The sequence below is a fragment of the Salvelinus namaycush genome, chromosome 26 (genome assembly GCF_016432855.1).
Source record: "Salvelinus namaycush isolate Seneca chromosome 26, SaNama_1.0, whole genome shotgun sequence".
Taxonomy (NCBI): domain Eukaryota; kingdom Metazoa; phylum Chordata; class Actinopteri; order Salmoniformes; family Salmonidae; genus Salvelinus; species Salvelinus namaycush.
In genome coordinates, this window is record NC_052332.1 from 23,062,993 (window position 1) to 23,078,927 (window position 15,935).

Below are 15,935 nucleotides of genomic sequence, written 5' to 3' on the forward strand. Positions count from 1 at the left end.
ACAGAATTGTCTGTAGTGCTCCAAGACGGGATTGTGTCGAGGCACAAATCTGGGGAAAGGTACAAAAACATTTCTGCAACATTGAAGGTCCCCAAGAATGCAGTGGCCTCCATCATTCTTAAATTAAAGAAGTTTGGAACAACCAAGTATCTTCCTAGATCTGGCCAAACTGAGCAATCAGGGGATAAGGGCCCAACAGGTCAGGGAGGTGACCAAGAAACCGATGGTCACTCTGACAGAGCTCCAGAGTTCCTCTGTAGAGATGGGAGAACCTTCCAGAATCAAATCATATCGAATTGTATTTGTCACATGCGCCGAATACAACAGGTTTAGACCTTACAGTGTAATGCTTACTTACAAGCCCTTAACCAACAATGCAGTTTTAAGAAAATATCAGCAAAAAAAGTAACAAATAAATGTAACAAATAATTAAAGAGCAGCAGTAAAATAACAATAGCAAGGCTATATACAGAGGGTACAGAGTCAATGTGCGGGGGCACCAGTTAGTTGAGGTAATTACGGTAATTTGTGCATGCCGGTAGAGTTATTAAAGTGACAATGCATAGATAATAAACAGAGTAGCAGCAGCTTAGAAGAGTGGGGGGGCAATGCAAATAGTCTAGGTAGCCATTTGAGTAGATGTACAGAAGTCTTATGGCTTGGGGGTAGAAGCTTTTTAGAAACCTCTTGGACTTAGACTTGGCGCTCCGGTATCTACCGCTTGCCGTCTGGTAGCAAAGAGAACAGTCTATGACAAGGGTGGCTGGTGTCTTTGACAATGTGAGTCTAGGTGACAATTGTTTGTGCCTTCTTCTGACACCACCTGGTATAGAGGTCCTTAATGCCAAGCCTCACGTCTGGAGGAAACCTGGCACCATCCCTACAGTGAAGCATGGTGGTGGCAGCATCATGCTGTGGGGATGTTTTTCAGCGGCAGGGACTGGGAGACTAGTCAGGATCGAGGGAAAGATGAACGGAGCAAAGCACAGAGATCCTTGATGAAAACCTGCTCCAGAGCACTGAGACTGGGGCGAAGGTGCATCTTTCAACAGGACAATGACCCTAAGCACACAGCCAAGTCAAACGCAGGAGTGTCTTTGAGACAAGTCTCTGAATGTCTTTGAGTGGCCCAGCCAGAGCCCGGACTTGAACCTGATCAAACATCTCTGGAGAGACCTGAAAATAGTTGTGCAGCGATGCTCCCCATCCAACCGGACAGAGCTTGAGAGGATCTGCAGAGAGGAATGGGAGAAACTTTCCAAATACAGGTGTGCCAAGCTTTTGGCGTCATACCCAAGCAGAGTCGAGGCTGTAATCGCTGCCAAAGGTGCTTCAACAAAATACTGAGGAAAGGGTCTGAAAACTTATGTAAATGTTACATTTATTCTTTAATTTTTTTTATACATTTCCCACAAAATCTAATCCTGTTTTCTCTTGTCATTATGGGTATTGTGTGTAGATGATGAGGGGGGAAAAAACATTTTAATCAGTTTTAGAATAAGGCTGTAACGTAACAAAATGTGGAAAAAGTTGACGGTCTGAATACTTTCTGAATGCATTGTATGTAAGTTTACATCGGTAAAATACACAAATTTGCTTTGTATTGATGTAGGGTAAAAAAGGCCAGGTTTAAAATGTAAACTGTAGTATTAACATCCCCCCTGGCCTACACTGTAGTTTAGAGATTCACACTAGAGGTACTTTTCTATCAGCGAGTCTTCATAATGGGCCCTTTAAGAAAGCCCAAGCCTATGAATGAACCCTATTCAGGCACATGCACATGCTCAATATTTGTGTTCTAACATGCAGGTGAATTTATATAAAACCGGTTTTATTTCCAGCTCTTCTTTTCCTCAAAAAACTCCCTTCAGAAGTCTGTTCCAAGCGAATGAAGTAGTAACTCTTCAAACAGTGTACTTTAGGATCTTTGGGGGGATTTCAAACTTAGCGAATTATGTTATGACGTTTCCTCATAATCCTGACTATTTGGAAGTGAGATGTGGAGATCTGAGTGTTCTCAGTAGGAGGGCTTAAGTCGTAATCCTTTGTAATTCCTGTGCGTTTTATCACTTCATTCCAGCCAGAGCTTCAAACTTAGTAGACATTTAAAGCAGATGGGTTTGAAATGTTGTGAAACACTGCTTATACAGTTCTGTAGGTCTGTCTCTCAGGCCAAATCGAATGTCATGATCGCGGTGATTGTTCAGTTTTCTATTTTTTCGAACAAAGAACACATTACGATCACTCTTTTTTTGAGGTTTATCCAAATGGATAAGTACGCTTAAAGGGATAGTATACCTTAAAACCGAACCATTTTCATAACTCATAAGTGGTATAATACATCATAAGTGTGCCAATCCAAAATGAAGGGGATAGCTTGGCACCCGGTGACTTAGAATTTGGGGTGTGTCTACTTAAAGGTTGTTATTTGGCCCGTGTTTTTATGGGATGTCTAACCACCAGGCTGCGGACACGCCCTCTTTCTCTTCATTAAGCCCTGAGTGCTTTATTGACAGCCTTATTTATATGGATAGTTACGTGTCACTAGCTACTCTCATATAATCTACCCATAATACCAAGGCCATTTGAGTAAGAGAGAGGAGGGTGGCTATAGTTGCACCGTCCGTTTGTCCCCTAACACTCCCTTTACTGCAATAGCTGATGTGTGATGAGCGATCTGGCACAAAATAACTGCCGTGAACCACCCAGGTGGGTGCTTTAAATCGCTGGTGGAGGGGTGAGTTGCAATGTGAAGTGCTTTGAGATATAACAAGCACTTTATACAGTAAATGTAATCCAATAATGATGACTAATGTGTGTGTTCCAGCCGCATCGAGCACCTGAAGTCTCAGAATGACCTCTTGACCATCACGTTGGAGGAGTGTAAGGGCAACGCAGAGAGGATGAGCATGCTGGTAGGCAAATACGAGTCCAACGCTACCGCCCTACGACTGGCACTGCAGTACAGGTACACGGACACACATACTCTCACGTGCGCACATACAAAGCAAGGCCTAACCTAATGGAGCATGCAAAATACATATTACTCACATTCCCACACTCATGCTTGTGCTCAAGTGCCAGACAGAAAGAAAGAAACACGCCAACAAGGTGAAAATCTGAATCCAAATGTCTTCATCCACATCTATGGACAAGCTTAATTTGCTTAGCTAACAAAAACCTTTATCAAGCTGTAACCGTCAGAGCCATGCTAATGCTACCTCATTAGAAGCCTCTTCCGGTAATTATAATTAGGCTGCTTTCGCGGCGGTCAGGGCCTCTTTTGTACGTTGCCTTAGGTAGCAGCCATCCGCATCTCATTAGCATTCTCATCCCCTTGGCCAATCAAGGGGTCTGTGTGTTTGTGTGTGAGCTCTTCTCTGATAAGTTGCCCTGAAGGTGCCCATTCAGCAAAGCTAACTCAAACGAGAAACAAACGGATCTAATCTGAGTGGTATTTATGATTAGCATAATGCTAATCATCCAACTATGCTTATTCTGTGGTGATGTTATGAGATGCAGAAAAGTTATGTTTTGAACCCTTTTCTTACGAGGCAAAGTTTAGGGAGACTTTCTGCCAATGGCCAACCGCAAATGGAAAAAGTAGCATTTTTAGCTGTTGATGTTGGGTGAATGTTATGTTGTGGTGGCATGATATGGTAATGTTACGTGTGTTTCTCATGGCATTCTGCCATAGCATGTCTCAGGAAGATGGTACTCACGTTGCCTCATCGGCAAAGCTTAGCTATGATCAGATGCGTAAACTGACAGACACCGAAATAGAAACATTATAGCAATAAAAGATAATTAATTGTCTTGCCCATTACACCGGAGTACACAACACACTGAATAGCCCCCAAATGCATTGTTAATATCACACCAGTTACATTACACACACACACACACACACACACACACACACACACACACACACACACACACTCTCTTCCAATGTATATATTTCCCCCTGTAGCCCTGATGCCAGCGCTTTGATTGATTTCAGCCACACCGAGTGTGATGTCAGCGAGGCCACCCCGTTGGGCCATTTGGGAAGAGATAGACTTTCATTGGAGCGAGGGTGGATGGGGCACTGCGGTGTGTGTGTGTGTGTGTCTAATATGTGGTGGAAGATTCTTCAAGACTCGCTCTCTCTCTCTGTGTGTGTGTGCACGTGTGTGCGTGAGAGAGTTGGACTCTTTGTGTAATTTTAAAACTATAATCATAAGATAAAACATCAGAGTGTGTTCTGGTGGTGATGCTGACAATTTTTTGGTGTTTTTCAGGCAGAAAGTTTTTTTTTCATTCTAGAGAGAGTGACTAACTCATAGTGTTGGTGTGAGCTATTAAAGAGTGTAAAGGTATCCATAGGATTTGTTTTGGTACGACTGAACTAGCAGTCGTGTGCGTGAGTGCGTAAATGGGAAACGTGTGTCTTTAAGTCAGGTCTGGCCCTCTAGTGTCAACAGTCTCTCACACACACACACACACACACACACACACGCACACACACGCACACACAAACATCTGACCTACCTCAAATCCACTCAAAATAAAGAGAGACTAGCTATGAGGACAAAATAAATAAAATAGATGTTCCATGTCTAAATTGAGTGCAGGCTTCAGGACAAATGAGGAGTTTTCTTTGTAGCCGTAATACTTGGTTAATTACCCAAGCTCTACTTGGTTAATTACCCAAGCTCTCTCTGTATTTGTTTGGAGTAGAGGTGTTTTTTTCCTGTTGTGTAATCATTGACTGATTAAACGATATTGCCTCACTAAAAGATTTCCACAGGATTGTTTTTCTTCCATCTCTGAGCCCCAGGCAAACACACACACACGCAACACACGCTATAATGACTGTAGTTAAATAGAAATCAGCACCTCTCAGCCGTGGTCCTTTTGAACGCTTGATGAAAGTGCAGCACAGATAAGTGGACGCAAGAGGCCTCTGCATTCCTCCACTAAGAGTGTGTTGAGAGAGTTGATGTGTGTTATCATTCAGTAGTTGAGTAGTGCAAATAGGTTTAGCTGACATGTTTGTCTATGGGTTCTTTGTTAATCAGTGATCAGGGGCCTATGAGATACTTTATAAGTGTGTGAGTGTTAACCAAAATAATAATAAGATGTTTTATTGTCACATACACCGGATAGGTGCAGTGAAATGTGTTGTTTTACAGGGTCAGCCATAGAAGTTCGGCGCCACTGGAGCAATTATGGTTAAGTGCCTTGTTCAAGGGCACATCGACAGACTTTTCACCTTGTCTGCTCGTGTGTGTGTTCTTTCCCCCAGTGAACAGTGTATAGAGGCCTATGAGCTGCTGTTGACGCTGGCGGAGAGTGAACAGAGTCTGGTACTGGGCCAGTTCAGAGCTGCCGGAGTGGGCGACGTAGGTGAGTAACACACACACACTCACTCTTCATGCCTACACAGGCTCGTTTGTTCTTTGATCAGTGCTGATTTGTTTCTTCCTACATTCAGAGACCCACAGTTGAACTCCAACCAATCAAAGCAAAGAGGCCACCTCTCAAAAATACTCTTTTAATCTATTACTCATTATATACTCTCTTTTATAAATTGCTCCCCTCACTCATTTCATTCCTTTACAAACCTCACCTCCATCACTCCTTCTGTTTTCTCTTCACTTCACTTCACTTCATCCTCCCATCACAAACTTTAATCAGACTAAATAAATATAAAGATCCAGTCCATTTAAAAAATTGGAGGCCCCTTACACTTCAGTGTTGTCATGCACAAATTCTAGCAAAGTGAATAGCGCTTAGAATTAAAAAGGTATTGTCAGATATTATTCATTCTAATCAGACAGGTTTTTGCATCTGGGAATCCAGGCCTGGTATTCATAGCTGACTTTGAAAAGGTTTTTGATATAGTACGAAATGAATTTATCTATAAATGCCTCTCACTTTCGGTTATTTGAAAATGAAATAATCTCCAAAATATGTAAATTTTTTAAACAAGCCATAGGAAGTTGGTTGCTATTTCAGTTTAATCCACCAGAAAAGACACAACAAATATTACGGTTAAACTCAAATAATTGATATAAAATAATATTTTTGGATAAAAAAAAGGTCTTTGTAAGTGATATCATAAATAGGACTGGTGGAATTATGTCACATGCCGCTAACATAAATATATGGAAATATATTGGAAATATCAAAATTACAACCAACTAATTGCAGCAAAAGTAAGGAACTTGTCTGTCAACCCTGCATTGAAGACCAAAATTGGCAAAAGAAAATTGTGATGAATAAAAAAAGTTTACCAGTTTCATTTAAGGACCAACAAATGTACAGCTGTGCCATATAGATTGGGAAATAGTTGGGAATAGATGTTCAATGTACCGCTGTTCTGTGAAGAGAGTAGTACGAAGCGTTGTACGAGATCTTCAGTTTCTTGGCAATTTCTCGCATGCAATAGCCTTCATTTCTCAGAACAAGAATAGACTGACGAGTTTCAAAAGAAAGTTCTTTGTTTCTGGTCATTTTGAGCCTGTAATCGAACCCACAAATACTGATGCTCCAGATACTCAACTAGTCTAAAGAAGGCCAGTTTTATTGCTTCTTTAATCAGAACAACAGTTTTCAGCTGTGCTAACATAATTGCAAAAGGGTTTTCTAATGATCAATTAGCCTTTTAAAATGATAAACGTGGATTAGCTAACACAACGTGCCATTGGAACACAGGAGTGATGGTGGCTGATTATGGGCCTCTGTACGTCTATGTAGATATTCCATAAAAAATCTGCTGTTTCCAGCTACAATAATCATTTACAACATTAACAATGTCTACACTGTATTTCTGATCAACTTGATGTTATTTTAAATGGACAAAAAATTAGCTTTTCTTTCAAAAACAAGGACATTTCAAAGTGACCCCAAACTTTTGAACAGTTGTGTGTGTGTATATAGACCCTTTGTATATATGTTATATATATATACACACACACACACACACACACACACACACACACACACACACACACACACACACACACACACACACACACACACACACACACACACACACAGCCTTCGGAAAGTATTCAGACCGCTTGACTTTTTCCACATTTTGTTACGTTATAGCCTTATTCTAAATTGCATGAAATAGTTTTTTTCCCTCATCAATCTACACACAATACCCCATAAGGTCAAAGCAAAAATAGGTCTTTAGAAATGTTTGCTAATACAAAACAGAGATATCACATTTGCATAAGTATTCAGACCCTTTACTCAGTACTTTGTTGAAGTACCTTTGGCAGTGATTACAGCGTTGAGTCTTCTTGGGCATGACGCTAGAAGCTTGGCACACCTGTATTTAGGGGAGTTTCTCCCATTCTTCTCTGCAGATCCTCTCAAGCTCTGTCAGGTTGGATGAGGAGCGTTGCTGCACAGCTATTTTTAGGTCTCTCCAGAGATGTTCGATCTGGTTCAAGTCCGGGCTCTGGCTGGTTCCCTCAAGGACATTCAGAGACTTTTCCCAAAGGCAGTCCTACGTTTTCTTGGCTGTGTGCTTAGGGTCGTTGTCCTGTTGGAAGGTGAACCTTCGCCCCAGTCTGAGATCTTGAGCACTCTGGAGCAGGTTTTAATGAAGGATCTCTCTGTACTTTGCTCCATTCATCTTTCCCTCGATCCTGAATAGTCTCCCAGTCCCTGCCGCTGAAAAACATCACCACAGCATGATGCTGCCACCACCATGCTTCACCGTATGGATAGTGCCAGGTTTCCTCCAGACGTGATGCTTTGAGTTTAATCTTGGTTTCATCAGACCAGAGAATCTTGTTTATCATGGTCTGAGAATCTTTAGGTGCCCTTTGGCAAACTTCAAGCGGGCTGTCATGTGCCTTTTACTGAGGAGTGGCTTCCGCCTGGCCCGATTGGTGGAGTGCTACAGAGATGGTTGTCCTTCTAGAATGTTCTCCCATCTCCACAGAGGCACTCTAGAGCTCTGTCAGAGTGACCATCGGGTTCTTTGTCACCTCCCTGACCAAGTCCCTTCTCCCCCGATTGCTCAGTTTGGCCGGGCGGCCAGCTCTAGGAAGAGTCTTGGTGGTTCCAAACTTCTTCCATTCAATAATGGAGGCCACTGTGTTCTTGGGGACTTTCAATGTTGCAGACTTTATTTTAAGAATGTGAAATGTCAGAATAGTATGGTCCCATAGTGTTTATACTTGCGTACTATTGTTTGTACAGATGAACGTGGTACCTTCAGGCATTTGGAAATTGCTCCCAAGGATGAACCAGACTTGTGGAGGTCCACAATTTTTTTCTGAGGTCTTGGCTGATTTATTTTTATTTTCCCATGATGTCAAGCAAAGAGGCACTGAGTTTGAAGGTAGGCCTTGAAATACATCCACAGGTACACCTCCAATTGGCTCAAATGATGTCAATTAGCCAATCAATTGCTTCTAAAGCCATGACATAATTTTCTGGAATTTTCCAAGCTGTTTAAAGGCACAGTCAACTTAGTGTATGTAAACTTCTGACCCACTGGAATTGTGATACAGTGAAATAATCTGTCTGTAAACAATTGTTGGAAAAATGACTTGTGTCATGCAGAAAGTAGAGGTCCTAACCGACTTGCCAAAACTATAGTTTGTTAACAAGAAATGTGTGGAGTGGTTGAAAAACAAGTTTTAATGACTCCAACCTAAGTGTATGTAAACTTCCGACTTCAACTGTATATTATTCTATATATCTATATGGGGGATTGGAAATGATGTGGACAATGCCACAATCTATCTGCAATATTAAATATTCTTTCCCCTAACAAAAAAATAAAGTGTTAATCTCCAACTCCTTTGATTCCCTCCTTCCCCAACTCTTCTCCCTCGCTCCTTCAGCTGTCATGTCTTCAGTGAGGCATTTCATGCCTCACGACTCCCTTGTAACACATAACTCCCTCCTAACCTTTTCCCCTTCAACACAAAACAGTATCTCAGATGAACGTCCCCTTATTCATCTAATGCTGACTAACATTACATATAGTATTTGCAGCCTTGTATAGCCATATGTGTACAGTACATTTTCATTTAGAATACTTCATTCAATCATGGTTAATGTGGCATATTTTTTAGATATAGTACATTCAAGACCAAATCTTGGCCTTGTGACAGCCCTGGCAATTACAATGACTCCAGCAAATAAAAGCTATTTGACATCTCTCTTTCTACTGTGTGTGTGTGTGTGTGTGTGTGTGTGTGTGTGTAGGCGAGAAGTTGGGAGAGGAGAGCATCACTCAAATCCTGAAGAGGGCCCATGACTGCAGGAAGACAGCAGAGAATGCAGCCAAGGATCTTCTGGGCAGGCTGGACGGTAGCTGTGGAGCCGCATTCGCTGTGACTGGCTGCAGTGTTCAACCATGGGAGAGCCTGTCCTCCAATAGTCACACTAGGTATGTGTGTATATCAGTGGCAGTCGGTGCCGTTTAAGATGGAGGATTTTTATTTTTTATTATGAGCATGGCCTTATTTCTATTACAGCATATTGGATGACTGTCATTCATATTCCATTCACCCAGCTCAATGTAACATTAATAGGTTTAGTCTACTACATAATACCCACGCACGCCCCCTGCCGACCCCTCGCGCCCCCCACAGTTTGGGAACCACTGTAGTTTATGCTTTCAATCCATATTTAAACATAATTAAAGCCAACCCTCTGCTCAAGTGCCCATGACAGATCAGGCAAGGAAGCCGCTCCCTAAACAAAGCTTTCATCTACAGTCACTGCTCTGGGAGAGAAAATACATGACATTCAAATGCGGCTCACATGTAAGTCAGGGGCACAGCAGAAAATTGACAATTAGTGTAGGAGATGAGAGTCTACAGTGCTCTGCAGTGGCTGCAGTACACTCTAGAGCAGTGGTCTCCAACCTCCAAACTAGCAAAAATTAAACATGTCGCGAGCTACTCTTACTTTTTTTTATAGCTTTCAAATAGGCACATTCTTCTCCTCTACCCTGCCACTCTGCCCTGGGTCCTTGGTGTAAAAGAGATGTTTTTTCTGTCAATATACCTGGTAAAATAAGGGTTAATAAACTACTCTAAGGGTTTATTTTTTATATTATATACAATTCTTTTTTATATTTTCTGTAATTCTGTTTTATATATATATATTTTTTTTAATTACTCTCAATATTACAGTATTCTGAGTCAAGGTCAATGCTTAAATCACATTGACTACCAATTTTGAGGTCTGGGGAAAAACCCCAAATACATTTAGATTAGAGTGTAATCACTTTTAATTGCGCATTCAGAAAGCGAGGAATGTGTGGGGGCGTTTCTGCTGTTAGGCCCACTGCTGCAGCACATGTCATGGCAGAGTTTAGCAATAAAATGGCCACCCAATTGATACAAATAGTTATTATATGTCTGTCAGGTAAGCCTAATTTGCAGTTAACATTAATTGAGAAGGTTTTGGGGGTCTTACTGTCTACCCAGACGACTTATCTTTACTAGCATCGTTAACTGGCTACATACGGCGTGATAGAAAAATGTGCACACCAAACAGACACAGGCAATATTGCTGGAAATTAATTAAGCCAATAGCGGCTTACCTGGGGTGGGATAATGTCAATGTAGATTTGGTTGGATAGTAGCCGGGAGCAAATAGTCTGGGTAGCCATTTGATTAGCTATTCAGGAGTCTTATGGCTTGGTGGTAGAAGCTGTTTAGAAGCCTCTTGGAGCTAGACTTGGCACTCCTGTACCATTTGCCGTGCGCAAGCAGAGAGAACAGTCTATGACTAGGGTGGCTGGAGTCTATAACAATTTTTGACAATTTCTGACACCGCCTAGTATAGAGGTCCTGGATGGCAGGAAGCTTGGCCCCGGTGATGTACTGGGCTGTACGCACTACCCTCTAGTAGAGGTTGACCGATTATGATTTTCAACGCCGATACCGATTATTGGAGGACCAAAAAAGCCGCTACTGATTATTCGGCCGATTTTTATATATATATATTTGTAATAATGACAATTGCAACAATAATGAATGAACACTTATTTTAACTTAATATAATACATCAATAAAATCAATTTAGTCTCAAATAAATAATGAAACATGTTCAATTTGGTTTAAATAATGCAAAAACTAAGTGTTGGAGAAGAAAGTAAAAGTGCAATATGTGCCATGTAAAAAAGCTAACGTTTAAGTTCCTTGCTCAGAACATGAGAACATATGAAAGCTGGTGGTTCCTTTTAACATGAGTCTTCAATATTTAGAGTTAAGAAGTTTTAGATTGTAGTTATTATAGGAATTATAGGACTATTTCTCTCTATACCATTTGTATTTCATATACCTTTGACTATTGGATGTTCTTATAGGCACTATAGTATTGCCAGCCTAATCTCGGGAGTTGATAGGCTTGAAGTCATAAACAGCGCAATGCTTGAAGCACAGCGAAGAGCTGCTGGCAAATGCAGGAAAGTGCTGTTTGAATGAATGCTTACGAGCCTGCTGCTGCCTACCACCGCTCAGTCAGACTGCTCTATCAAATATCAAATCATAGACTTAATTATAATATAATCACACACAGAAATACGAGCCTTAGGTCATTAATATGGTCAAATCCGGAAACTATCATTTCAAAAACAAAACAGTTTATTGTTTGAGTGAAATACGTAACCCTTCCGTATTTTATCTTACGGGTGGCATCCCTAAGTCTAAATATTGCTGTTACATTGCACAACCTTCAATGTTATGTCATAATTATGTACAATTCTCGCAAATTAATTACGGTCTTTGTTAGGAATAAATGGTCTTCACACAGTTCGCAACAAGCCAGGCAGCCCAAACTGCTGCATATACCCTTACTCTGCTTGCACAGAACGCAAGAGAAGTGACACAATTTCCCTAGTTAAAATACATGAATGTTAGCAGGCAATATCAACTAAATATGCAGGTTTAAAAAATACATACTTGTGTATTGATTTTAAGAAAGGCATTGATGTTTATGATTAGGTACACATTGGTGCAACGACAGTGCTTTTTTCGCGATTGTTAAATCATCACCCGTTTGGCGAAGTAGACTGTGATTCGATGATAAATTAACAGGCACTGCATCGATTATATGCAACGCAGGACAAGTTAGATAATCTAGTAATATCATCAACCATGTGTAGTTAACTAGTGATTATGTTAAGATTGATTGTTTTTTATAAGATAAGTTTAATGCTAGCTAGCAACTTACCTTGGCTCCTTGCTGCACTCGGATAACAGGTGGTCAGCCTGCCACGCAGTCTCCTCGTGGAGTGCAATGTAATCGGCCATAATCGGTGTCCAAAAATGACGATTACCGATTGTTATGAAAACTTGAAATCGGCTCGAATTAATCGTCCATTCCGATTAATCGGTCGACTTCTACTCTATAGTACATTGCGGTCTGAGGCCGAGCAGTTACCATACCAGGCAGTGATGCAACCCATCAGGATGCTCTCGATGGTGCAGCTGTAAAACATTTTGATGATCTGAGGACCCATGCCAAATCTTTTCAGTCTCCTAAGGGGGAACAGGCTTTGTCGTGCCCTCTTCCGACTGTCTTGGTGTGCTTGGACAATGTTAGTTTGTTGGTGATGTGGACGCCAAGGAACTTGAAGCTCTCAACCTGCTCCACTACAGCCCCATCGATAAGAATAGAAGCGTGCTCTTCCTTTTCCTGTAGTCCACAATCATCTCCTTTGTCTTGATCACGTTGAGGGAGAGGTTATTGTCCTTGCACCACACGGTCAGGTCTCTGACCTCCCTATACGCTGTCTCATTGTTGTCTGTGATCAGGTGTGTCATCAGCAAACTTAATGATGGTGTTGGAGTCATGCCTGGCCGTGCAGTCATGAGTGAACAGCGAGTACAGGAGGGGACTGAGCACCCACCCCTGAGGGGCCCCCGTGTTGAGAATCAGCGTGGCGGTTGTGTTGTTACCTACCCTTACCACCTGGGGGCGGCCCGTCAGGAAGTTCCGGATCCAGTTGCAGAGGGAGGTGGTTAGTCCCAGGGTCCGTAGCTTAGTGATGAGCTTTGAGGGCACTATGGTGTTGAACACTGAGCTGTAGTCAATGAATAACATTCTCACATAGGTGTTCCTTTTGTCCAGGTGGGAAAGGGCAGTGTGGAGTGCAATAGAGATTGCATCATCTGTGGATCTGTTGGGGCGGTATGCAAATTGGAGTGGGTCTAGTGTTTCTGGGATAATGGTGTTGTGAGCCATGACCAGCCTTTCAAAGCATTACATGGCAAGAGACATGAGTGCTATGGGTCGGCAGTCATTTAGGCAGGTTACCTTGGCTTTCTTGGCCACAGGGACTATGATGGTCTGCTTGAAACATGTTGGTATTACAGACTGGGTCAGGGACAGGTTGAAAATGTCAGTGAAGACGCTAGCCAGCTGGTCAGCGCATGCTCTAAGTACTTGTCTTGGTAATCCATCTGGCCGCGCGGCCTTGTGAATGTTAACCTGTTTAAAGGTCTTACTCACATAGGCTACGGAGAACGAGATCACAAAGTCGTCCAAAACAGCTGGGGTTCTCATGCATGGTTCAGTTTTACTTGTCTAGATGCGGGCATAGAAGGCATTTAGCTTGTCTGGTAGGGTCACGTCACTGGGCAGTTCGCGGCTGGGTTTCCCTTTGTAGTTCCCTTTGGGTTTCCCTTTGTAAGTTTGCAAGCCCTGCCACATCCGACGAGTGTCAGAGCCGGCGTTGTAGTCCCGTATTGACGCTTTGCCTGTATAATGGCTCGTCGGAGGTCATAGTTGGATTTCTTATAAGCTTCCGGATTAGTATCCCGCACCTTGAAAGTGGCAGCTGTAGCCTTTAGCTCAGTGTGGATGTTGCCTGGATATTATTTACTTACGGTCAATATGGGGATGACGTCGTCAATGCACTTATTAATGAAGAGACTGATGTGGTAACTCTTCAATGTTATCAGATGAATCCTGGAACATATTCCAGTTTGTGCTAGCGAAACAGTCCTGTAGCTTAGCATCTGCTTCATCGGGCCACTTTGGTATTGAGCTGGTACTTCCTGTTTTGAGTTATGGTCAGATTTGCCAAAGGGAGGGTAGGGAGAGCCTTGTATGCGTTTCTGTCTTTGGAGTAAAGGGGATGTAGAATTTTGTCGCTTCCAGTTGCACAGGTGACATGCTGATATAAAATTGAGGTAAAACAGATTTCAGTTCTCCTTCATTAAAATCATTGGCCACGAGAAGTGCCGCCTCTGGGTGTGCGTTTTCTTGTTTGCTTATGGCCGTATACAGCTTGTTGAGTGCGCTCTTAGTGCAATTATCGGTTTGTAGTGGTAATTAGTCAGCTACAAAAAATATAGATTAAAACTTGGTAAATAGTATGTTCTGCAGCCAATGTTCCCTCCCCAGCACTGAGCCAATGTCAGGTCTTCTTGTCCTTCAGACAAGGTGACTGAAAATGTTGTCGTGTTTGATGCAAGAAACCACTTTACAAAATAAAATGCATTATTATTCCCATACCATTATTACAGAAAATCTGACAAATGATGTTACCCTCTGCCTATTGGCTACTTAGCTTATTCAAGCCTGTCTCAAAATACAACACTACCCTTTTAAGACAAAAAAAAGCTATTTACCAGACTCGCTTTTCAAAGATGTCTAGAAATTTTTACGTTTTGTGCTCTTGTAGGAAGCAATCCCTCCCCCATTGCGGATTACAAATGATCTATAACTGGGCTAACAACTCACTAACTAGCAAAGGATGAACAAATGTGCACACGTGGCTACATGCAGCTCTCGCTTTATCTCAAAACAAGCGTATGTTGGTTATGCTGCACGGTGTGTGTGTGTGTGTAGAGTACGGATGAGTCGTGCATGTCAATGCAATATATTCCTACTCCGATGCGTTCTACCTACAACAAAATCTCTTGCATAGTTAGTTTTGCATACCACACTACCGTTCAAAAGTTTGGGGTCACTTAGAAATGTCCTTCTGTTTGAAAGAAAAGCAAATAGTTTTGTCCATTAAAATAACATCAAATTGATCAGAAATACAGTGTAGACATTGTTAATGTTGTAAATGATTATTGTAGCTGAAAACGGCTGATTTTTTAATGGAATATCTACATAGGCCCATTATCAGCCACCATCACTCCGGTGTTCCAATGGGATGTTGTGTTAGCTAATCCAAGTTTATAATTTTAAAAGGCTAATTGATCATTAGAAAACCCTTTTGCAATCATGTTAGCACAGATGAAAACTGTTGTTCTGATTAAAGAAGCAATAAAACTGTCCTTCTTTAGACTAGTTGAGTATCTGGAGCATCAGCATTTGTGGGTTTGATTACAGGCTCAAAAGGGCCAGAAACAAAGAACTTTCTTTTGAAACTCGTCAGTCTCTTCTTGTTCTGAGAAATGAAGGCTATTGCATGCGAGAAATTGCCAAGAAACTGCGCTGTGTACTACTCCCTTCACAGAACAGCGCAAACTGGCTCTAACCAGAATAGAAGGAGGAGTGGGAGGCCCTCGAGCACAACTGAGCAAAAGGACAAGTACATTCGAGTGTCTAGCTTGAAAAACAAACACCTCACAAGTCCTCAACGGGCAACTTCATTAAATTGTACCCGCAAAACACCAGTTTCAACGTCAACAGTGAAGAGGCGACTCCAGGATGCTGGCCTTCTAGACAGCGATGCAAAGAAAAAGCCATATTTCAGACTGGCCAATAAAAAGAAAGCTGCCGACCTGTAACGTTCGTCAAGTGGTGATTGAACGGACCAAGGCGCAGCGGGTGATGAATACATACTGAATTTATTTAAACAGACGAAACACTGACAAAACACTAGAACAAACTACAAAACAATAAACGAAGGCAACAGACCTGAAACAAACGAACTTACATATAGACGAAGAACGCACGAACAGGAACAGACTACCTAAAATGAACGAACAAACGAAACA

At 41.8% G+C, this 15,935-nt stretch overlaps 1 protein-coding gene across 1 annotated transcript in view; it reads left to right on the top strand.

Annotated features, from left to right (window-relative positions):
* The window catches only part of LOC120021001 (colorectal mutant cancer protein-like), a 154,929-nt gene that overhangs the window by 106,793 nt on the left and 32,201 nt on the right, over window positions 1-15,935 (top strand). Inside the window, exons 21-23 of the mRNA XM_038964665.1 lie at window positions 2,828-2,968; window positions 5,291-5,391; window positions 9,226-9,409. Coding sequence (XP_038820593.1) covers window positions 2,828-2,968; window positions 5,291-5,391; window positions 9,226-9,409 — 426 coding nt within the window. The remainder of the gene's footprint in view (window positions 1-2,827; window positions 2,969-5,290; window positions 5,392-9,225; window positions 9,410-15,935) is intronic.